The sequence below is a fragment of the Argentina silus genome, assembly GCF_951799395.1.
Source record: "Argentina silus genome assembly, chromosome: 17".
Taxonomy (NCBI): domain Eukaryota; kingdom Metazoa; phylum Chordata; class Actinopteri; order Argentiniformes; family Argentinidae; genus Argentina; species Argentina silus.
Genome location: NC_139671.1, coordinates 13695103 through 13719922, shown reverse-complemented (window position 1 = coordinate 13719922; position 24820 = coordinate 13695103). Strand labels below are relative to the sequence as shown.

General features: G+C 44.6%; 1 protein-coding gene across 1 annotated transcript in view; it reads left to right on the top strand.

Moving 5' to 3' along the window:
• ryr3 (ryanodine receptor 3) overlaps positions 1-24820 on the top strand; it is an 83996-nt gene that overhangs the window by 4328 nt on the left and 54848 nt on the right. The window contains exons 2-14 of the mRNA XM_083689093.1: positions 5973-6092; positions 9541-9645; positions 14033-14107; positions 14474-14552; positions 15190-15302; positions 17080-17179; positions 17542-17635; positions 18184-18258; positions 19036-19234; positions 20713-20877; positions 22039-22160; positions 23377-23557; positions 23912-24047. Coding sequence (XP_083545219.1) covers positions 5973-6092; positions 9541-9645; positions 14033-14107; positions 14474-14552; positions 15190-15302; positions 17080-17179; positions 17542-17635; positions 18184-18258; positions 19036-19234; positions 20713-20877; positions 22039-22160; positions 23377-23557; positions 23912-24047 — 1564 coding nt within the window. The remainder of the gene's footprint in view (positions 1-5972; positions 6093-9540; positions 9646-14032; positions 14108-14473; positions 14553-15189; positions 15303-17079; positions 17180-17541; positions 17636-18183; positions 18259-19035; positions 19235-20712; positions 20878-22038; positions 22161-23376; positions 23558-23911; positions 24048-24820) is intronic.

Here is a 24820-nt window from a genome sequence, read left to right as displayed (position 1 = left end):
TTTTTATTTCCTATTGATCCTGAAAAGGTTGACTGACTAATTGGTTGATTTAATTTATTAGATAATTCAAAACACATATAAATGCACAAAATCAACGTACAAACAATAATTACTGTACATATTATCCACAACAACAATCATTTAGAATGAAAGTCGACACGGGTGTTGGGTTGGTTTGTATTGTGAACCAAAGGAGGGAAAGACTGAGTTGTTGGCTAAGGGAGGTCCTGACTGAATTAGCAACATAATCACACTTTGTACACCAGCGTGAGGGGACTCTCAACCAAAATAATTACCTTCATCAATCAATAGCGGCCTGGAATAGGTGTGGAGCTGCTGAGAATCAGGTTTGTTTGTGCTTAAGGATATTAGGTTTATTAGGTTCTATTTATATAACTGCTACTACAGTACATCAATAGTGGCACTGTGCTATGGCACTCTACAGCAATAGTATGTGCATACAGTATGTTGTCATTCTAATAATTTGATACAGATTATGAATATTGTTCATTTGGTTTATCATAGGTGTTCTTTGTTTTCATTGCACTTGACATCAACATGAGGTGAATAAGCATTGTTTGGAAGACATTTTGTAGGATAAGCAGTTATGTTGACCATCTGAAAGTAATAATTTTGAGGGGAATGTTTTCTAAGTGACTAATCAAATAGATCTTATGTTTGTCTGTTGCCATTATGGAGAACATCTGTAATTTAGGCAGACAAGTCATGTTGGATTTTGTTTCTGTCTCTCTCAGCTCTGAAACAGCATTCTCCATTTGTGATGTGCATCCAGCCATGACAGTGATTTCCTGTCTCACTGGCAGACTCCGAGATGACATTTTAAGATGATGGATTTGGAAACAATTTTCATCCCTCTCTTAACAGGTTTCATTTGTCCCAGAATGATATTGATCCAATGTCAGACACTGTAAACAACATTTATTTTCTCTCTTATCCAGTCCAATTCAAACTACTGTATTCTACCAGAGCAGAAATGTAATTGAGTCAAACGTCTCTCTGTAAAAACACTGACAAAGATTAGTAATATTCAGATTGTAACCTTAATTTTACATGCAACTTTGTACTTATTCCTTAGCACAGAATTACACAGACATTTACCTTCGCAAACTAAAACTGATTGCACTATCTCAGGAGCTGAGAGCTTAGAGTAAGATGGTCAGAGATGACTGACTTTCACTTACCTGATTCCCCCCCCCCCCACCTCTCCCTCTTTCTGTTGATTCTAGATGACATACAGATTCGCCCAGGCCTCCTCCAGCTGAGCCCCCTGTCCAAGCCTACCATTCCCCAATAAACAAACAAACAATGTTTTATTTGCCAATCAATCGTCAATCAACTGTTTGGAATGTGGTATTTTCTGCACCTTAGGCACCTTAGATATGATGCCAGAAACCCTTCAGTTACCTCCTGGGGTGGGGAACGAACCAGCAACTTACCAATTGCTACCTGCCTCCCCTAATGCTGATGCAGACCAGCTCCCACTCGGATGCATGGTTGGTGGCTCCTGTTATTTAGAGCTGCTTTAAAGCAATATGCATGCAAACTAAGCCAGAGAAATCCAATTTGTAATACTGACACTGTATAACTCTCGGATGCCGTGAACCGCAGCAACATTGAGGGAAAAAAATCACCAGTCATTGGATTCTTTTTTTCAGTTACTTTCTCTTTTTTTTGCGATGCTTCTTTCCTAAGGGTACTGTACTGCATGGTGCCTATTCCCTTCTGCCCTGGGTGCCACAGAGTGTCAGACAACACGGCGAAGAAGAAGAAGAGTTCTGTACCGCACAGCTTCACTCTGAGTGACAGTAATAGCATAATGTCAAATACATGTTTGATAGCGAGTGTCTGTGCTATTCCTGGAGGCTAGGCCTATTTTTACACCACTGTGTCCCGTAGGAGAGGTAGGTACTGTACTGTGTTCTGTGTAGAACTCCTGGACTTCAGGCTACACTTTGTAGCCTTCAAAAGAGGAACAGGCTGTGGTGGTGTAGATTTCAAGACAAGTGTCATTTGTAATAGAACCAGTTGGCAGGGAAAACAACCTATAGTGTTCAGGATGCTTTGGTGGTGCTTTATGTCAATTAATAATGACTATTTTTGTCGATCAAAATGAGCATTCCTATTGGTTCAAGGTGAGCAAATAGGCTACCTCCTTTGTTCCAAAATGTCTCCTTCCATTGGATGCCCACTGAACGCGAACTGTGACAAAGTGTTCCGACTCTACATGCTGTCAAACCCAGGGATTCTCTTTAGCGACTCCACTAGTTTCCAGACTCTGGCTTTACTCCCACAGAGACTGCCCTAGCCCAGTCCAGCCCACTCAAAGCCCTGCTATCATTATTCCATGAAGACCATTAGTTTGTGCTGGGGGGCTTGACGGTGGTGAGAGGTGGATGCACCTCATGTAGTCAAGCGTCTCATTAAACTGTCAGTGGCAGGCAGGCAGGCAGTAGTGCTCTGTAGGCAACCTGCTTACAGCAAGGCTCACTACTGAATACATGCTGATGAATCTGTGTTATTTTAGGCTACTGAGGAGGTTCTGTAGAGGGTCCTGTTCACTTTCTCAAGGCTCTAACATGCTAGCGTTTTCTCTCTCTTTCAGACACACAAGTACCCCCCTCCCCCCTCTCTCTCCCCCCCCCCTTTCTCTCTCTCTTTCTCTAAAATCACATTTTTCACACCTCAAACATTAGCAGTCAGCACATGAACCAAAGAGTTTAGCCTAGACTTGGACCACCTACTATTCAGCTGTGGGAGTTCTTTTAGATCCTTAAATTGGTATAACACAAGGCCACAGAACGCGTCTGATTATGATTATGTGCTAGTTGCCCAACTATATGTTTATTTTGATCCTTGATCCTTAGCTTAGCTAAAAACATCTAACTCCATCAGCACTAATCACCTTGTCTGACATTTACAAGAAATACGACCCCAAAGCGATCAGCTATTCAGAGGAGGACTACGCTCGGTCAGACGGTGTGAAACAAGGAGTCAAGCTTGTCAGTATTTGCGGGATTCCTTCCATTTAACGTCTGCCTGCTTTTTCGTCAAAACCTGCCGTCCCCACTGAGCATGTGCACGGCATGCGTTTCAAAATAGCAGTGCAGAAGGATTCAGTATATTCACCTTTTCTCAAGTTCACATGGGAGGCAGTAGTGAGTTGTGAGCATTCATTTGGCACTGCAGAGCCTAAGGAGGTCTCGGGTTACGGCCAGTGGATGCATCAAGCCACACGCACACACCTGCTCCTGTCCATTAAGACACACAGGCCTGCTGCTCATAGAGAGAGAGAGAGAGAGAGAGAGAGAGAGAGAGAGAGAGAGAGAGAGAGAGAGAGAGAGAGAGAGAGAGAGAGAGAGAGAGAGAGAGAGAGAGAGAGAGAGAGAGAGAGAGAGAGAGAGAGAGAGAGAGAGAGAGAGAGAGAGAGAGAGAGAGAGAGAGAGAGAGAGAGAGAGAGAGAGAGAGAGAGAGAGAGAGAGAGAGAGAGAGAGAGAGAGAGAGAGAGAGAGAGAGAGAGAGAGAGAGAGAAGGAATGATGAAGCCAAAGGGACAGCAGCACATCTGCATCTCAGGGAATCGTCCCCTGGGACAGGCCCAGTGTGACTGAGTCTTTGTTGCCAGTAATGCCATGGTGGTCTGAGGCATAAGGCCTGGTTGGAGAGCTACTGTAGAAGGACAGGGGCAGCGTGTTATTGAGGGTGGCGGTGGGGGTGGGTAGGGCCTGGGTCAAGTTGCTCCTCAGCTCTCGGTACTTGGTTAGACCCCCCCTCCCTCCTTACACATGCAGCACCACCCCAGAGCCCTATAGATAGACTGTGATGCGGTTCTTTAGCTGTCTAGCAGATGGCTGCGCTGCTGTCCCCAGGATCACCGGATTCTCTGGCTCAGTCTCAAGTTAGGGGAGGAGAGAGGAAAAAAAAAATCCCCCTATTAAGACAGGCACTCTGTGGTGTACTCAGATTTGGTCCAGTGGAATTGATATTTTCGCTTGATTGATTTTGTGACGGACGCGAAGACAGGTGGACAGACAGACAGACAGACAGAGGTCTCGCTTGGGGTCAAGTCCAGCCTTTCCTGCCGTACACCCACACATACTGTATACACACACACACGCACGCACACACGCACACACCCTCCAACCGCGACATTCCAGTTGTGCCTGCCAGTCGGTGTTTGGAGCTACAGTAGCGTACAAGACAGCTGGTGTACGAAAAGAAAGCCGTATTTACTTAATTATAAAGAGGTGACAAACCTCAGCAGTTCCACTGCCATATTCGATTTCCATCTCTCAGACTTGAACAACAAGCTCTCTCAGCCCCCAGTCTTCAGTGGGAGCTGCCAGGAACGCCAAGGCTGTGACTCGTGTTTTTCTAATGTATCTGTAATCCACTGGAGGGAAACACTGCAGTGGAGGTTAATTAAGACATCATATTTTCCTGACTGTTCTCCCATCTGGGCCTGGGCCTGGGTCTGGGTCTCAGACTGAGCCTGGGGCTCTCAGTCAGCGCTGCTTGCCTTTTCTCTTAAATTAATAACACAGACCGTCAACTTCTGTTATGAAGTTTCCTACAGTACATGAAGGTTCCATTACATTGCTTTCTCTCCAACAGTTGTGACCATTTTTATGTTCATAATGGCATTGTTTAGGCTAGGTTTAGCAGCACTGGACTGTTATAGTGATGTTGTACAGTAGAACTGGTATGAGGATGATGCTTTAAGGGTGGCACCCTCTCTCAGAGCACAAACCTACAGTAGATCTTATAGGTGGTGGTGGTGAGCTGAGAGGTTCAGGCTGGGTTCAGATGGTAAGTGATACCTAGGGTGTATCTAAATAGTCTCCTTCATCTTCACCGTTCTGAAAACACAGAGTAGGTGAAAGCAACATGCAAACATGTTTGGGCTTGCACACGTTTCACTTCACATAGGCCTACAGTGTGTCTTCCGCATGGTTGGAAAAGTTACTAAAAGTTACCATCAAGAACAAGTCAGACGCGTAGGAATTACATAAAGAAAGAGGGATCTCAATATTTGTATATATATTCGAACCAGAATCACGCATGTCTATGGTATGTATAGAAGTTTGACTCCTCCAGTGGTGGGCTGTAGGGCCTATCTAATGAATTAATCCTGGTCTGATGGTGAGAGCCAGAACCATGGCAACCACCAGATCAGATTAACGTGGGACGTGTGTTGGTAGGAGAGAGAGGGTCCAGTTAGGGAAAGCTTCCGACACATAAATCAATAACTCTCCCTTTTGTGTAAGTGCCAGGGAATCCACACAGAGATGCAGCAGCCGTTGTTGCATGCTTAGGTTTGACCCCAGTCCAATTATGGCTTCCTGATCTACGCTGTGCAATAAACAAATAAGGACTCGTGGCTAAATCCATTCCCTTAATGTAACTAGGCTGAAAACTAGGTTTGGAAATCTTGTCATGTTTATGTGATATTGATTCTGGCAATAATTGGTTGTAACTTTAAATGTTTTCTTCTTGACTTTTCAATGCTTAATAGCTCAATGCTGCAATAGCTTGTATTATGCTGATTCGATGCTGGTTCTTACTATCCTGTGATTGCATAAATAACACGTGTTTGCTCCGCTCAGAGGACCAAAAACCTGACACAGTAGTGTGTTTGTACAGGCAGAGCAACCGCAAACACAAGTAATCCATCCATCCATTTATCCATTATCATTTCTGACAGTTGACCTAGTTTATGACATGTTTCCAGGGTGCATCTCAATGCAAGTGTCTAGCCTTTTTTCTCATCTCCTTCATAGCCTATATTCTGCACTCAAATGTAAATAGCTGGTTAGCATTGAGCCCAGTGCCTTTGAAGACCAATGTTTTCATATCAGTACAGAGAAATGGAAGGCGAGACATCGCTTGTTTGATTGCGTGGAGGTGACAGTGTTGTTCATAGCCTCTCTCTAACTCTCTCTTCTCTGCTGGCAGGATGATGAGGTGGTGCTTCAGAGCGTCGCCACCATCCAGAAAGAAAATCGGAAGTTCTGCCTGTCTGCAGAGGGATTGGGAAATCGGCTATGCTACCTGGAACCCACATCTGAGGCTAAGGTGAGTGGGTTGGCTCTGAGTGCTTGGCAGGAGTGAATGTTTTATTTATGATACTTTTAGCGCTACCCTATAGCATGATAAAAAAAACACTATTTGAGTCCGTCTTTTTTTAAATTAATTTGGCTTTGATAACTGTTTTCAGATGCGCACACTTCTCTAGAATGTTATGTAGCATTTGGCATAATACAAAGTGATACAAGTCTCTGACTTAATAGACCCTCCCAGTTTGCAAATAACTGGTGCTCTCAGTTTCACTGAAATAGGAATTTCTAAATTCAATGCCCGAATTTGAAATTGTGTATGATTCAGCTATCTCTATCTGAGTCACAAATAGGCCACTTGAAAGGCATACGGTTATGGCATAGAAATGTATGATAATACAAACAAGTTGTGCAGTCGGAGCACACGGCTAGCTTCCACGCATTGTCATCTGTGTTCCTCTGTGTTGTTGTTCTCATCTCTCGGAATTCTCTACCGTTGCTACACTGTAATTCGATGTTCCTCATCGTTTAAATCCTAACCATCATCCATTCTGTCATCCAATTAATTGTGAAGTCACAAACCAACAACGTTTTCCAAAGGCAGCATTCAGTAGCCTGCTCACCGATGGTTCGCCTGTGAGTCTCATTAAAGAGATAGAACGAAAGTGACAGTTGAGAGGTGTCGTGGTGTAGGCCATCTGTTTGTCCTCACCTTCCTACTGTGTGTCTATGCCCTGCCACGAAGTTCAGAGTGTGTCTGCACTCTGCCAACATGTATTACACTTCTCCGTCAGCGGAGGCTGGTGGAGGAAGAAATCGAATGGACGGGCTCATTGTAATGCAGGGAATGAGGAATGACATCGAACACGTGATTCTGGACCGTTCCTCGTTCCATTCCATGCATTACAATGAGCCCGTCCTCCCATTTCTACCTCCACCAGCCTCCCTGTTGATGAGTTCAGTTAGAGAAAGTAGGCCAACAGTGCAGCTAGGGATAGAGATTGTTGTTTGCTCCTTATTATGCTGGGCTTCACACACCTGCGCCACAACCAGACAGGTTTGCCAGTCTAAGAAATAATGTCCTTCCCCTGGGTCAGGAAACTGTCACAAATAATAGAGTGATATACAAATCTCACTGTGGCTCTAAGGATAGCACCTATCTTGACTTTGAGGCCCTTAGTTTTGCTTACCCCACCAAAATCCTTATCTCACCTGGATGAAAAAAGCAACCGTGATGCTCAAAGTAGCCTACGGCACAACAATCTCTCTCTCTCTCTCTCTCTCTCTCTCTCTCACCTTGGGCATTATGACGAAGGTGAACTCACAGTCAATCACACTCCTCAGGAGCATCAGCAGGCTGAGCTGTGAAGGAGGACTGTGATCTGGCACAGGCAGGAGGTTTGTCATCTGCAGATCTCAGGTGTTGACACCTCATTGACACCAAACTTCTGGATAGACCTGGCTCTCGACCTGTCATAGTGAGCCCCACTAGCCCAAAGGAAGGACAGGGGGACATTCATATTTGGTTTTGCAATCGGAAGCAATGCTGCACTAGCCTGGTTCCAAATATGTATGCTCTTTAACCAACAAACAACATGTAGGGCACAGGGGAGGCTGGTGGAGGTAGAAATCGGAGGACATGTGGTATGACAATGACAGAGGAGTTGGATGAAGCTTATGCTGTATACTGTAGTAGGTCTGGGACCCGGCTCAAGCAGCACAACATACTGTAACGAGATTAATTTATCATTTGTATACATTGAATATTATCTGTAATGTTGGGCAATGTTACCCTCTGCCATGTCTAACTTCTAAGCACACCCCAGTTCTCACAAGTATGACGATGGGTTCACTCTGCTGCTGGTCTTAAAATTAAGGAATGCACCTTTAAAGGACAAGGTGACTCAAAACTCAGATGCTCAGGCAGAGGAAGTATATTCAGTCACCCCCTCTGGGAAGTATGATAATTGGTCCTTTCAATTGAATTATTCATAAGAATTAGGAAATTTAAAAAATGTGTTCCAGGTATCATTGCATAAGGTCATATGGCACTTCTGGCATATTTGTGTCATGTTCTGGATCGCGGTGTAGTTCTTCTGCAATCAAACTGAAATATCCCACCGACCCCGTCGACCCCAGCTCAGGTTTTGTCACATGGGCTGCGAGATCACCTCATTAAGCAGTGAACGAGTCTTGGGAGTTGCACTTTACCTCACAGCGGTCTTTCACTCTCTGTCCTCCTCTCCCCTGTCATTCTCTACTCTCCTTTTTTTTTAAATGTGTTTTTTTTTTCCACCCTTCTCTGGTAATAAAATAGAGAGAGTGTGCAGACAGGCTGACATAAAACTGTCCCCACATTACTCTAAGCCTCCGACCGCGCACGCGCACACACAACACACACACACAACACACACACACACTGAGTGACAGAGTCATCCTCATTATCACCCCCTGCACCCCTCAACTTGCTCATATTTCACACCTCACTCGAGGGGTCAAGGGTCGCTGGAGGGGTCAGGGGGTGTCATTCCTGTCCCATTCCATACTTAAGTTAGCACAATTCCTTAAAATGTTCAAGTGGGCCCTCTTGTTGTGTACCGCCACATTCCAGTTCACATACAGCACAGTACATGACACCCGGGGGCTGACATCAGAGTGGGGGGGTCATGGGGGACAAGACAAGACGCACAACACTGACCTCTCTGGCCTTATTATTAAAATGATTCAATTGTTTTGAGAATGTGTCCCTCGTGACTAACCTGGTAAGATACATGTTGGATGTGATGAATAGGGAAGAGAAAGTGAACAATGGAGGTTGTTGTCTTCCTAGAGGGATCTGAGGAGAGAGGGAGAGAAGAGGAGGGCACAAGGAGGAGGGCGAGGGAGGGGGATTAAACAAACCTAATTAGTACCCAGCCAAGCCACTCTCAGGCCTCTTACCTTTTGACAGATGCTCCAAATTCTCCTCTCAGGCCAAACATTCGGGAGAGACACAAAAAGTAATTATTTACAGGCCTAACCACTGTTCTTTTCAACTGACGTCAATGTTCTGAATTTCAATGAATGAGTTTTCCTCCGCAAAGGACGTGTTGTTGCAGAAGTCGGAGCTTTTATTCTGTTAATTTATTCACAGTGGCTTGTTTTGAGTTTGTTTTGTTTGAGTTTGGCTTGTTTTGGCTTGTTTTGTTCAGTGTAATAGTGTGTGTGTGTGCGTGCGCGTGTGCGTGCGTGTGTGTGTGATATTTGTATTTTGCTGGCTTGTAGCCTGGGTACCAGTCTGTTCCAGCTTTAGAAGTGTAGCGCTGTTGAATGCAGAAGCACAAGGCACCCAGGCTAGTCGGCTTGATGAGTAATATGTCAGTGTTTAATCTCTGTCTCTCTCTCTCCCTCCTCTCTCTCTCTCTCTCTCTCTCTCTCTCTCTCTCTCTCTCTCTCTCTCTCTCTCCGTCCCTCCCTCCCTCCTGCAGTATGTTCCTCCAGACCTGTGCATCTGTAACTTTGTGCTGGAGCAGTCCCTGTCTGTTCGGGCCCTGCAGGAGATGTTGGCTAACACTGGGCCCAACACTGAGGGGGTGAGTAGTATCTTCCCCTATCCATCCCCATTCATCACACACTGTACTGCAGTGTTACTGTACTACAGGACACTGATACTGTAGCTAACTGCCCTGGCCGTCCATGTGGAAGACAGTTTGTCGAGGGTCTGTGACTGTAACTGATAGGGGATAGAGTCGTGAGTCGTCAATGCACTGTGAGCAGTAATGTGTTTTCACTTGCAGTAAATAAGCTTGATCTGTCACAATGGGAGGAGAATCAACCTAACAGTCCTTCAGTTTCAGTATGCTAGCTGGGATTACAAAGTCTTGTTATCTTATGCAATATAATGCAACAGCCCCCCCCCCCCCCCCCACCCACCGACTCTAAAAAACAAAACAGCCCCAAAACAATGAAATAATAATCGTTAGATCTGCGCTCCTGAAAGCCTACTCTGTGTCACAATCTGACAGAGACAGACAGAAACAGTTAAATGTGATTGCTTTAGCTCTAAGTGCATCCTCTTATCTGCCCACTTGATTTGGCTGGGCTGAGGAGGAGGAGGAGGAGAGAGAGAGAGACTGGTACAGTATTCCCCCCCCCCCCTCCCCCTCCCTCCCCTCCTCATATCGTATAGTGCTGCTGGCTTGTTTCGTAGGTGAGTTATCATGATTAGGCAAATACAGAGTACCAGAGTGTGTCACAGACAGCAATGGAACAAGTTCTCGAGCTGTGTGTCCGTGGGTACTGTCGATTCCAGAATGTTCGTACTCCTCATGCTCTCAGATGGAACTGGCTTTATGTGTCATTTCGTTCTAGCCATTAGTGCACTGTCCATAGAACTATAATGAATAGAACAGACACAGTCCCTCACTTTTATTGTATGGCACTGACTCTCATTCTCAGAAAGCTGAGCACAATTGAATGGCTTGTAGTAAATGATGTACTTATCTCTGGAGCTCTGGTTCTACATACAGTCTGTGATTGATTATTCATGTCTTTGAAGTTTTCAATTTGTTCAGTTTGGGTGATGGGGATAACAAGCAGACTGTTTTGTATCCCGGATCAGAGATCAGCACGTCAGGCTGGCACTACTTGCTCACTACAATTGTGGACAGTTTATAGTTCATACACAGATGATTTTTTTTATATTCTCTCCATTTGGTTAGAAATTGGAAACTCAGACTCCCTGTAGTCATTTGAATTTTGACTTTGAAATTCAAGCATACATTGCTCGCCTTGGTGCCAGACTATATCTGTAATGAACAACGCTGCAGTACATTATTACCTTATTTGTTTGGCTAGACAACAAGTTGGCTATTGCAGAAAACTCTTGCACCCAGGCTAGTGAATTGAATGCAAAACAATTTGATATTTATTTCTATTTTTCCTTTCGATTGATTAACATACATGTACATCCAAATAATGCTGTTTTCATCTGTATCTCTGTTTAATGCTGCTAGAGTCCTGACCATGAGCAGTGGGTAGGTTAATGGTTCAATCACATTCTCTTAGTCTGCATGAAGGCCTTGCTTGACACTGACTGAAAGATCTAGCTTTCGCCCACTTTCACTTCAAACTGTTGCCTATTTTGGGATTGTCATCAGTTTCATTGATTTATTATAGCTGTGAATATATTGTTGAACAGATTTTCTTCCACAGTTCAGCAGCGAGTATATGAATAGTATTATCTAATTTACTATTTTAACTAATAATATAGTATTATTAGATAAATATATTTATTACGATCGACACATTGAGAATCCTATTAGTACAAACTGTGAAATAGCATTAACAAATATTGTGTTTTGTTTGATATGAGTGTAGAGGAATATGCATTTGGCATCCCAAAACATCACAGTCTGACATTTAGGAGAAAAAAATAAGGTTTTGATGGTGACATTTTTGTCGCACAGCTTTTGAAGTGCAAATTAAACATTCACCTAACCTAACACTTTTTTTTCCATCTCAGCAAACCTGAGGGAAGATGAAATGACTTGTCACAGACAGAGACAGAGACATTGAACTATACTTCTGAACTGATTTATGACAATCTTGAAATAGACATCCACTGGTTCTATGACCCAGTACACATGATTGAAATGCATTTGTTTGGCTTCTCCCAAGACTACACTGTGTGCAAACATTTTCAAGTGAAAGTGCTAGCTTTTCCCTTCTGCTTCCACTATTATCTGTCCAGCTAACCCATTTACTCAAGATAAAGTTAAGTCCCTTAGCTTAAAGGTAACTGTAAAGACTAATTAGAGACAGGGTGTGTAAAATACATGTTTTGTGCTAAACTTTTACTTTCAGAAAGTAACATACTATTTCATATAATTTCACCAGCCTGAAGAAATTACTTGGAAAACCTAGTGTGAAAAAGCTTTCTTATTTTGTTGGGTTTGTGGTGTTTTTCCCCTCTGATTTCTAACAAAGTTGAATTTCAAGGGTACCAGAGGACATGTTTTTGAACTGGCCTTGATTCCAGAATGTTCTCACCATTCTGTTGAATGGAGGTGGAATAACTGGCGGATTCAACACTGGGATCCATCTATCCATCCATCTTTTATCCTGCTCCCATCTGAGGCGACATTACATCCAATAGTTTTTTCTCCCTCATTACAAGTCACATTGAGAAACTGTTATTGACTAAATTGGTGTAATGGATGCAATCTCACCCCCATTTCCCAGATGATTTGGAACAAGACATGGGCAATATGGACATAGGCAGCATATTCCTGCCAGTACTTAGCAAATTAATCTGGCATGAACTTCTCTCTCTTTTCTATGGCCTCGAAAAAAAATGATTATGTAACAATTTTCTCATGCTCGGGCCATTCTTTATGAGATTATATCCAGATATGAAGTGAACATCAGAAGTAAATTACTTAGTCACAGCAGCCATGCTGCTGTGGCAGAGAAAATAGGTAGCAATTGGTTTCATTTAAAGCCAAGCTGGCAGGACAGCTCAGAGAGTCACCACACACACGCTCTCCCTCCCTCACTCTCCCACTTTCTCACTCTCTCTCACAAACACACTGTCCCTCTCCCTCTCGCGCGCATACGCACACACACACACACACACACACACACACACACACACACACACTTCTTGCAGAAGCTCTTCTCCCAGCATGCTGTGCTCTCTGGGATACAGTGATATCAGAGTGGGAGGGGCGTTGCCAGCCGCTCAACCAAAGGTCACAGTTCTTGGCGCTGATGTGTCAGCACGACAGTGGGCCTGAAATACGGGCAGCCAGCTGCGCCCTCTCCTCTCAGCAACAGCTGGGCCTCAGGATACTCTTCCCTTTTTTTCTTTTGATCAAACCTCCCTCTCCTTTTTTTTTCGTCCAGTCATTATACAACTCAGTTGTGGGATCTAGTTAATCAGCTGGGAGGCTTTGGGGGGTAGAGGGGTCGAGGTGGAGGGGCTGGGGAGTCATGTTTACGAGGACATAGGGAGTCTCCAATGGAAGTATGATGATCCCAAATTAACACAAAATGACCCTGAGAGCTTGTACTGTTCTTGTGCAGTTTATCTCTCAACACTTAAACTCATATGTATTTTCTAATTTACTTGTATTCAAACTAGTAATGATAACAATGACAACAATCAACCAGTGGAAATTCCCATCGAGGATTGTGTGTTATTAAGTTCACATTTTGCTGATAATCTTTGCTGTCTCTTTTCTTAATGCCTCTAGAGGTTGTTAAGGAGGGTGAGTATGTTTTTTGTGTTTTAAATCTTTCTCTCTTGGGAGAAGGCATTTGGGTGGAGATGATGTTGATGTGAACTTAGTTCTCGCATATTTTTTCAATCTCTGAGAATCTTGACTCCTTTTGAGCTTTCTCCTTCTCACACTGTCTTCCTTACATTTCCTCACCCATGGTACTACAACGAAATTGTTCTCGTTCATCATCAGAACGGGAAGTCTCTAACACACGTATCCGAGCGACACAGCATGAGCTTGGTGGGTTGACCATGTGACCCTTTGGGACAGTTTTCAGTTTGTTTGTTTGTGTGTTTGTTTGTTTGTTTGTCTGTCTGCCTGTTGTCTTGTTGTTTGTGGGAAGGGCCAGGAGTTTTCTCTGACCACTACTTTCTGGTCACTAAAAGCATCTGGCCTTAGATATGTAGAATCCCCTTTCCTTCACCAGGGTGTATCTCAAAACTCTAAAGTAGCGTCCTTTCCTTTCCTTCCTTCCTCATTTCCTCCATCTGCACTAATGTAAAATAACAGCACAGGTGTGAGCAAGACGCCTCTCTTCTCTATGATAGGACCCTACCATTATGCTCTCACCTGTCCTGTCTTATCAGATCAGATCAGTGCAGATGCAGAAGAGGACGAGGAGAGAGAGATGGAGGCTGGTTTAGACTATTGAGATGCACCCGTAGAGGCTGACCTCTGTGTGTTTCCTCCTCTACAGGCAGCTCAGGGGGGTGGACACCGGACCCTGCTCTATGGTCACGCCATCCTCCTGCGCCACTCCTTCAGTGGAATGGTGAGAATGTCCAGCATCTGTTGAGGCCTTCAAAGCAGAGGTGTCGCCTTGGATATCATTGACCAGTTTGACCTGTTCCTACAATATGTGTTTTGAAAACGGAGAAGACTGGAATGCCACTCAAATCATAGAACTCACTCATTAGAGGAATATGGCATCCCATCATCAAACAGAATAACACGTAGTATTAACAGAATTGTTTTAAAGTTTTTTTTTAATAAAAATAATACACTATAATAGTTGTTGTACAAATAGGTAAGTGCCCATGTGATAATAGAACAATGAACCATATAGAAATAGTGTCTTATCAACCCTGTACCTTTATCTTTTCACGTAATTCTGTTTCATCATGTGTCTTCTCAACAGTACTTGACCTGTTTGAAGACATCAAGGTCTCAGACCGACAAACTCTCTTTTGACGTAGGACTACAGGAGGATTCAATAGGTAAACCTTTTTCTTTTTTTTTGGTGGGTATAGGCTTCTAGAGCACTACCTTACTACATTTGGCTTCATTGAATGGTATCGGATCCGGCTGAAGGGTGGTTGCAGGGTGGCCTCTTCTGAGATGAAATCATGATCCCAAGGAGAAACAACTGTTTGGGCGCTGTAGAGCCAGCAGTGGTGGGTGACATTTGAACTACTGTACAAAAAGAAACAGAGCCATTTATCAAACGGATGTGATACTTCCAGTGACTCTACAAGACATCCAGACTGGCTTCAACTGACTTTGCTATTTTTATGCTTTGTGCCACCCAGAATAGAGGCACTTAATCAACCTAAAGACATTCGAAGACCATTTGAAGCTGCACCCTTGAGTCTCTCTTGTCAAATGATTCGTCTGATATTGATCATTTGAACTATTTTATGCTACTAAAGAATAATTGGTCTGCAGAGTTTCAAGTGATATCAAAGAATGTTCCTTGGTGTGTGTTCGTGGTTGCCTGTGTATAGAATAAATGAGCTCATAATCAAATGTATACATATGGTAAGCATACGGTATGTCGTTGGCTGAAGTTAAAGTAGGACCTGGTCCCCATACAGCCCACAATAACCATGATCCCAACCGTGTCCCTCCCTGCAGGAGAGGCCTGCTGGTGGACCATCCACCCTGCCTCCAAGCAGAGGTCAGAGGGAGAGAAAGTACGTATCGGAGACGACCTCATCTTGGTCAGCGTGTCCACCGAGAGATACCTGGTAAGCATCGTCCAGGGGGAGACCTCTACTGGCCCGATTCCAAATCAAACCCTAGTCACTGCTCGCGACACCTAAGCACGTATTACGGATGTGAAAGGACTCGATAGGTGTTAGTGCTATGGCATAAAATACACCTGGCCATGCAGAGCCATATCAGATAAAACAGTGGCTCATTGCAAATGAATGGTTGTGAGCGATAGAGGGTGCCGCTTTCTCCATCGTTACTTTCACGCCTTACAACATAATAAAGTTGGCTGCAACAGAATTAGACTGGCAGTCTGGCACCCGGTCCATTTACTCACATCTTCTTGAAAGTGTCGGTGTTACGAATATTGTTCTTTCTGCTTCTCGCACTTTGGACACGTTGTTCTGAGTCAGATGGAGGACCTCGTGCAACGTGCTGTAGCCTCTCCTCGCTATTCGGGATAATTTCTCCGTCTCGCTCGTTCGCTTGTCAGTTTCCCCTTTTTGTTTGTTTACCCGGTTTGTTTTTTATTGGGCTTATTTATGTCCATGCCCAAGCGTTTTTATGTCTGAACAGCAGTGCCACCTCAGGGGAATGGTGGAAAGGCCAAGCACGTGTATGTGTGTGTGGGGTTGGGGCGCGCGGGGGGGGTTTGAGGAGATTATCCGCTTCACTGATCACAGCGCACTGAGCATAGGAGACCATAGTCGTCGGTTCACTCTCCGCCTTCAAATAGTCCTTTTAAAACTTTTATAGCCTCTGCTCACAGGCTCTCTCTCCCGGCCGGCTCGGGGTGACGAGGCAATCCGGGGAAGTACTTGAAACGTCTATCCGTAATGAAAATCTGATTACTGGCGAAGCCCCCTATTTTTCTTTTCGTTTTTATGGATGGCATTTATCTGGCTGATGCTGAAGCTGACACTTAATGTGCTCACTCCTGTGCAGAGAGATGCTGCCAGACTTAATTAACATATTTTTTCACGACGTGCTGAGCATGTAACAGAGAGAGCAGTGGGTTTTGGAGTCTGCTCCGGTCTTTAGGGAGGGAAATATGCAATTAAAGCAAAGCTTGCAGCCCAGTGCTGGCTGAGTCCAACCGCTCTAAAGGGAAATGATCGCCTGAGTCGGCTCCGCTGGAAACCCAGTGCCTCAACAATGGAATTAGAGTAGCAGACAGATGTAAATGTTAATCCGATGACATCTTTGTCTTTATATCATTGGAACTGACAAGCCTAGCCCCCAAAATCAACACCACAATATTGTGCTGATTATGTATCCCTGACCGATGCTGTCAGTTGTGTTTCTTATCTCTATGAGGGGGCAGCAGCCCCTGTCTTCTGAGGTTTAAGGTTGTTGTGTTGTGTTTCCTCTGGATGGATTCAACTCGTATTTGCAGTCTCACTGGGCTCATTGGTACAGGCCCTGGGATGCTCTGAGCTCCACTATCTCATCTCCCCAGCAGAAAGCAGCCTATACTGGAACATCAAGTCTTTCTTTCGGGAGAATTGATAGTATTAGAGACAATGCACTACAATTCAGAGATGCTGTATAGATACTGGTTAGCAAAAAAAGAATCCGGATCATTCTGATCCAGATTAAAAGTTTTGAAATACCGGGCCCTGCAGACATTGGTGAAAAAGGCTGTCAGGACAGAGTTGTTAAATGCCAACTCAACTATACTAAAATCTCTCTCACTCACTCACTCACTCACTCACTCACTCACTCACTCACTCACTCACTCACACACACACACACACACACACACACACACACCCTCTGTATGAACCCCATACTGTATTTCTTCCTCTGCAGCACCTGTCCATCTCCAATGGCAGTATCCAGGTGGACGCGTCCTTCATGCAGACCCTGTGGAATGTCCAGCCCACCTGCTCCGGCAGCAACGTGGAAGTAGGCAAGTTGACAACAACATGGACCCATAATGACAACATGGACCTCTAGTCACAGTGGTTGTGGTATTGTATATGTAGCTGCCTGAGACCTGAAAACTCGCCCTCGGATCTTGAGGAAGCCCTCTTGGCCTAATGGTGGATGCTTGGGTCTTTCTTGTGGGAGACTGGAGATCAAACCCTGCCTGTCACATATATATATATATAGTGTGTGAATTTCTCCATACATTTCTGTTTCTCTCTCTGTTGACGTTGACTCACCATGGCAACGATGTACAGTAATGTTGTTGAATGGAGCAACAGCCAGCTACCCTAGCTACAAGCACGACACTCCACCTGATGTTAGAATCTTGTGTTTGTCCAATAGGATACCTGATTGGTGGTCATGTGATGCGTCTGTGCCACGGGCACGACGAGAGCCTGTCCATCCCCGGATCGGATAAGAATGAGATGGAGCAAAGGTGGGCTTGGTGTGCTGTTCTGGCACCATTACAACAATGTTTCACTCACTCGAACTCACTTTATTAATCACTCGTAAGAAGGAATTGATATCATGTCATTCCATTACCATTACGAGTGAAACGGGATTGAATCCTCCGGCCTCCTATGTCTCGATGATATATACAGTATATATCCACTGTCTTTTATCACTGAAGGGATGATGTGATATCATTCCAAGTTTGACATTCAGTAGTCACAAAACTTAAGAAAAACGAATGTGCTCTGTCAGTGCAACGCTGCGTCTAACCAAATCACTGTGTCTAATCGAGATGAATGTTTGGTCTGGGACCACCGTTCGAGTGCGGTACGGAGCGCTGAAGGTCAAAAACGCTCATAGCTTTTAAAAGCCATGGTTTTGGAAGACTCAGTGTTGCATGGAATATTTCCTTTCCAAATGTCCAGGGAGATTTTATCTCTCTCATTTTCTCTTCTGCACCGGCAGTAGAGCTAATCTGTCCCTAAAAGACCCAGGCCTGAAAGAGCCCCTCTCTCCTCTCTCTGTCCCCAGGATAGTGAACTATGAGGCCGGTAAAGGAGCTTCTAGAGCCCGCTCCCTGTGGCGACTGGAGCCCCTCAGGATTAGGTGAGACCTCCCCTGTGCACGCACACACACACCCACACCCACACACACACACTAGTACAGTGTATTTACAGTGTCCTCTATCATCCCATAGTGCATCGTAAGACATGCTATGAACAGCTCATATGACTCCTATAACAACCTATATTGATGCAGAAATTCATAAGAATGTATTAATAACGTATTTATTTTTAATGCTGAAATGACAGAAAGATAGGTTTCTCTCTCTGGGAACGGAGATAGTAGTGAATTTTGTATGATTGGACACACGTCACAGTGCGGTATATATATAAACTTCCCTTCTCCAGCAGGGAGCTGTCACAACCAATTAGGTGCATGGGTCTCCTAGTGAGGGGGTTAGCTTCTATTAACATGGTCCCTGGAAGTTTGTTCTCCTGCCCACACAGTCGCACTTACTTTAAGTCTCTGTCTTTGTTACCCCTTTTCTTGGCTAAAATGTTAAATTATCTATTAAGAAATGTTAAGATTTTTTTATTTAGCCTTTATTTCGATTTTTTTATTCAGTGATTTTTTTTTCAACAACCCTTATCCCTCTGGAATAAGACAAACAGTACTCAATGTGTCTGTAGAGTAACATTTCTATGCACCAACAACTGACATTTTCTCAAGTCCATACCTTTCTGCTTCGAGTTTGTTTGAGATTATGCCTCTCTTGACATGGCATTGCAGTAAGATTTAGACTAACAAAGTGAATACTGTAATTTTATGTTCTTTTCAATGATGTCAACGTGGTTGTATCCTGCTCTTGTCATTGGTCAGCTGGAGCGGGAGCCACATCCGCTGGGGGCAGTCCTTCCGTCTTCGCCACCTCTCCACGGGCCACTACCTGGCGTTGACTGAGGACCACGGCCTGGTTCTACAGGACAGAGAGAAGTGTGACACCAAGTCCACCGCCTTCTGCTTCAGAGCTACCAAGGTTTGTTCTGATAGAAACAGCAATTGTCGCCGACACTTAAGTGTAACTGCCATTAACTCTTATTTCAGAGGAAGATTTGACATATAGTGTTTGTTTAATGTGGTTGTTCCATCATATTTTCCTTAACTACCTGTTCCCCATTTGTGATGAATACTGTAGGCCTAAGTCATTTTTTAAAATTTTCATAATGACTTTGAACCAATAGTTCCAGACCTCGTCTGGCATTCTAAAATGCCAAGGACGGTTGTTCTTAGGTCACTCAGCCAATTAACAGCCCAATGAAGCATCACCAGTGTGCATAATATCCAATAGAATATTAATTGACAATTACGCCTACACCGCCGGCCATACAAACGTCCACTACTGTCACACTCTGAGTGGACCAGACAGGGTACTGTTGCTATTCTGGTCTGTGCTGCTCATGATGTACTGTCCCATAATAGAGATGTGAACTTCTAATGGCAGTCTCCCCTGGTCTGCAGTAGTTATAACTGAAATACTTTCCCCTGAGACATACAGTATATCTATAATTAATGAGCTCAATGCTGACTATAATATATTGACCTTTTTACTGCGGCAGATAAGCTTGTGATGTGTCACTGTTTGACTGTTCATGTTTCCCTCGTTGTAATTTCAACTGGGTTATTGTTGGTTTTAATTAGAATGAAGGAGCATTTATCTTAACCATTGAATCGATTTAGCAAGATGTCGTGATGGATGATGCTCCTTCCGAAGAGGTCCTTCTTCACTTCTTACTCATTCACTCCTCACTTTGACCTCGCTCACTCTCTCTCCTGTATTACCCCCCTCTCTCTCTCTCACCTGCCCTCTCTCTCTCTCTCTCTCACTCTCTCTCCTGTATTACCCCCCTCTCTTTCTCACCTGCTCTCTCTCTCTCTCTCTCTCTCTCTCTCTCACTCTCTCTCCTGTATTACCCCCCTCTCTTTCTCACCTGCTCTCTCTCTCTCACTCTCTCTCCTGTATTACCCCCCTCTCTTTCTCACCTGCTCTCTCTCTCTCACTCTCTCTCCTGTATTACCCCCCCTCTCTCTCTCACCTGCTCTCTCTCTCTCTCTCTCTCTCTCTCACTCTCTCACTCTCTCTCCTGTATTACCCCCCTCTCTCTCTCTCTCTCTCTCTCTCTCTCACTCTCTCTCCTGTATTACCCCCCCTCTCTCTCTCACCTGCTCTCTCTCTCTCTCTCTCTCTCTCTCACTCTCTCTCTCTCTCTCTCTCTCTCTCTCTCTCTCTCTCTCTCTTCTATCTGTCCAGCCATTTAGTGATAATGTGCTGATATCCAGGAAGGTCACTGCTGCACCATGTTCCTCCCTATCTGCTGTCTCCTGTAATTAACGCCTCTATTGCTTCTCTACTGGGCCGTAAATGTTATTGTGGCCAACCAGCCCCGGGGACACTCTCCCTGTAGAGTAATGAATGGGCTCTCTACAACCTGCCTCTCTGATTATGGTTGAATCTTAATTTGTCGTGTTTGTGTGTGTGTGTGTGTGTGTGTATCACAGGAAAAACTGGATTCGGGCCCGAAGCGCGATATTGAAGGCATGGGCGTAGCAGAGATAAAGTACGGTGACACGGTCTGCTTCGTCATGCACGTGGCCACGGGGCTGTGGCTGTCCTACCAGGCGCCCGACGCAAAATCCGCCCGCCTCGGATCTCAAAAAAGAAGGGTGAGACATTTTAAAACTGTCAAATTAATAGTCAATCAATTGGATTTCAGCTGTCATTTGAGGATATATCACATGATTGTGAACTTGTTCTGGTAATATTTTACAATAAGAAGCACTAAATGCATTTACTCTGTACTTACATTACTAATTAACCTGTGTAGTTACCATGTAGTTACATGCAATAACAGTATCCTAAAATGTATATCTGTGCAACTCAATGTAAAATGTGTCTCTTGTCAGCCATCAAAGTCTCTGGTATCACCTCCAGGCAAAGCATGACATCACTGGTCACACCCAATCCAGCAGGGTGTTAGCGTAGCTTTGTGGCCTGAGAGAGTTGGCTCCAACCTCCATCCCCCTCCTCTCCCTCAATCCCCCTCTGCCCCCTTCTACCACCTTCCCAAAGCCACCTCCCATCCCAGACACACGAGGTGATAAGGAGAGCGGGATGGTGACAGTTCGTTTTTCTGAGAGAGGAGGGATTAGGCTCTAGCTGGCCTCTCTCTCTCTCTCCCCCACCCTCCCTCTCTCTCTCTCTCCGGGAGTGTGGAATGCGCTGCTCATCCCCGGGACGCCGTCCAGAGACAACAAACGCCACCTCTGCACACCCGCCAGACGGGCACCATCGTCTTGACAACATGCCAATGTGACTCACACCGGGAAACTACGCTTTAATCCCCCCAGCTCTGATTAAACCATCTTATTATGATGACTCATGTTTTAGTGACCCGGGGTCTTCCTCTGTGCTGTGAATATCAACACTAGCCTAAAACATACAGTAGCTCTCAAATACAGTGATAAACAGTAAAGGGCCATATACACTAAGTAATACGGTAGTGTGAATATTGATGCCTTGGAGTATTGATTAGTGGCTGAGCCATCATAATCGTGATATCATACACTGTACATTATATGATGTGGATAAGACAGAATCTGCGAGAAAAGTTATTTTCTTAGCACTACCATATGTCACACCACTAAAATGTCGACATATTTTATTATCTGGAGTGCTTTTGGAAATTCTGCCACAGCAGGTTCATTCTTTCCATGTACTGTACGTGTGAATTGTACTTCGTACAACTCTGGTTTGTGGTATGGTGTGATTATAGAGAGTCTACGGTCTGAGAGCAATACAACGTTGTTGTGTGTTGTTGGTGGCAGGCCTGCCTGCACTCTGAGGGCCACATGGACGATGGGCTGACCCTGCAGCGCTGTCAGCACGAGGAGTCACGGGCCGCACGCATCATCCGCAACACCTACCGCCTCTTCAGCCACTTCATCAGGTGCCTTGTTCTTGTGTATTTATGTAGTTCTTGTGTATTTATGTAGTTCTTGTGTATTTGTCTAGTTCTGGTATATTTACAGTACCAGTCAAAAGTTTGGACACACCTTCTCATTCAATGGTTTTTCTTTATTTTTATTATATTCTACACTGTAGATTAATATTGAAGACATCAAAACTATGAAGGAACACATATGGAATTATGTAGTAAACAAAAAAGTGTTAAACAAACCAGAATATGTTTTATATTTTAGATTCTTCAAAGTAGCCAACCTTTTGCTTTGATGACAGCTTTGCACACTCTTGGCAAGTTTGTGTCCAAACTTTTGACTGGTACTCTGTCGTTCTTGTATAGAACTGTTCGGTATATTGCTGTTCTGTTCTCTGTCACATGTTTTATGTTCTATGTGGACCCCAGGAAGAGTAGTGGCTGCATGTGCAGCAGTTCATCCTGATAAACAAACAAATAACCTTCCAATACTTTAATCATCTTAAATTCAATAACACAGAGATATAAATGATAGGAACAGTAGTGCAGCTACAGTGTATATATACTGTTTCATATGGAACCTGGCTCAAATTCAAGTTCACGTTTGTTCATTCAGTCACATGGCAGAGGTTGTCCTCTGGGTCATGTATTGATCACATAGCCATTGATTAGATGGTGAAAACTGTGTCATCTACTCTCTAGTTACCCTCTGTACAGAGGTTCTAATTAAGCAACAGCACACGAGAGGGTGTGCTATGTCATGGATATCGGAATGCAAGTAACAATTCTGTTTTTCCATGATATATTGTATTGGTTTATACCCTCCACCTAGAAAAGCAGTTCATAAAACTATTACCGAAGGTTCGTTGATAGTTCTGGAACACATTAAATATCATTGTAGTTGGAGACGCAAGTGGGTTGATACTTGGAATGCGTGGTCTAATATGATTGGCATGGCAACCCAGTAAACATGGCAACCCAGTAAACAAATCTCGACGTTGCTGGCTTATAAAAGCATAGCATAAGGATGCATAAGGATGACAAAAACAACCACGCATGATCCATTATTGTCCGAATCCTTCCATTGGCCTAGAAACAGTTTCATTATTGACACACACACACACACACACACACACACACACACACACACACACAGACACACAAAAAAAGCTACAATATCTCTCTCCCCTCCCCCTCCCTAACCCCTCTATCTCTCTCACTCTCTCAGGGGGTTGGAAAGTCTGGGTAAGGATAAGAACACTGTGGTGGCCCTGCCGATTGAGGAGATCCTGCAGACTCTGGACGACCTGATCGAGTACTTCCAGCAGCCGGACTCAGAGCTGGAGCACGAGAAGAAGCAGAACCTGCTCCGTTCACTCATCAAACGACAGGACCTCTTCAAAGAGGAGGTGGGGGCTGAGGAGACGTAGAGATGTAGAGGTTTAACAGGAGGACACAAGGGATGCTCCCCAAAGCATTATAACTGCATTCATACAGACATTGAAGTATTTACTGTGCAGGATACAGGATATGCAGTAGGCTATTATATGGACCCGTGTGCTGTCACCATTGAGCACACCGAGGCACTCTTGAATCAATTTGTAAACCACTTAGATTATTTCCTAATACATTATACACTCTATAGGATGAACTGTTGGACAAACCAGACCCACTTTGGCACTAGTATGAACACGTTGGTTGTGTGTGTGTGTGTGTGTGTGTGTGTGTGTGTGTGTGTGTGCATGTGCGCGTGTGTGTCACAGGGCATGCTGGCCCTCCTGTCCAAGTGTATCGACCATCTGAACGTGTACGACAGTGCTGCGAGCTTCGGAGAGCTGGCTGGGGAGGAGGCCGAGGCGGCCTGGAAAGACATCCTCAACCTCCTCTACAAACTACTGGGTAAGAGAGAGGGAGTCACCAAGATGTGGTGATCTATTTCACTGGTCTCCAACTCCGGTCCTCGGGAGATGCAGAGGTGTGCAAGCCCAGCTCTAATACACAGTGCTCTGATTGTCCCTAGTAGCTGTATCATCCCCCCGCCCTCCCTCACCGACCCGTCTCCCCACCGACCCGCCCCCCCCCCCCCCCCCCCCCCCCCCACACACACACACACACACACACACACAATGTCACCATCACCCCATCTGGAGACCAGAGCTGCTGACAGGAGTGACATGGCAGTTTTTGGTGGTCATCAGTCACAAGAGAGAGGGCGAGAGAGGGAGAGAGAGGGCGAGAGAGAGAGAGAGAGAGAGAGAGAGAGACTTCACTACACTAATACAAAAGTGACCTGATCTCCATCCTATGTCTATCTGCTCCTCTGTCTCCTGGGCAGGGGGGTGTTCACACCAGTCAGATTGATGCTCAAACAGAATAATTTGACTAACAAATGTTCGGCTCCAGATGCTTCATCACTGTCTGGCATTAGTGTGTCCTCTCATGGTCGTTGCAAATGCTCAACCGTGAAGAGGAGCATGACCTCAAAAAGTTTTAGCTTTTTCACTCGCAGTTTCTTTGATAGTTTTGTTTTGTTGTCATTGTAGCAGGCCCATCTTTTTAACAGCTTCCCCTCAGTTCACCTTGACTGCCCTGATATTCATCATCCCCCCCCCCCTTGCGTATGCACACACACACCCACACACACACACACACACCCCTATACATACACATAC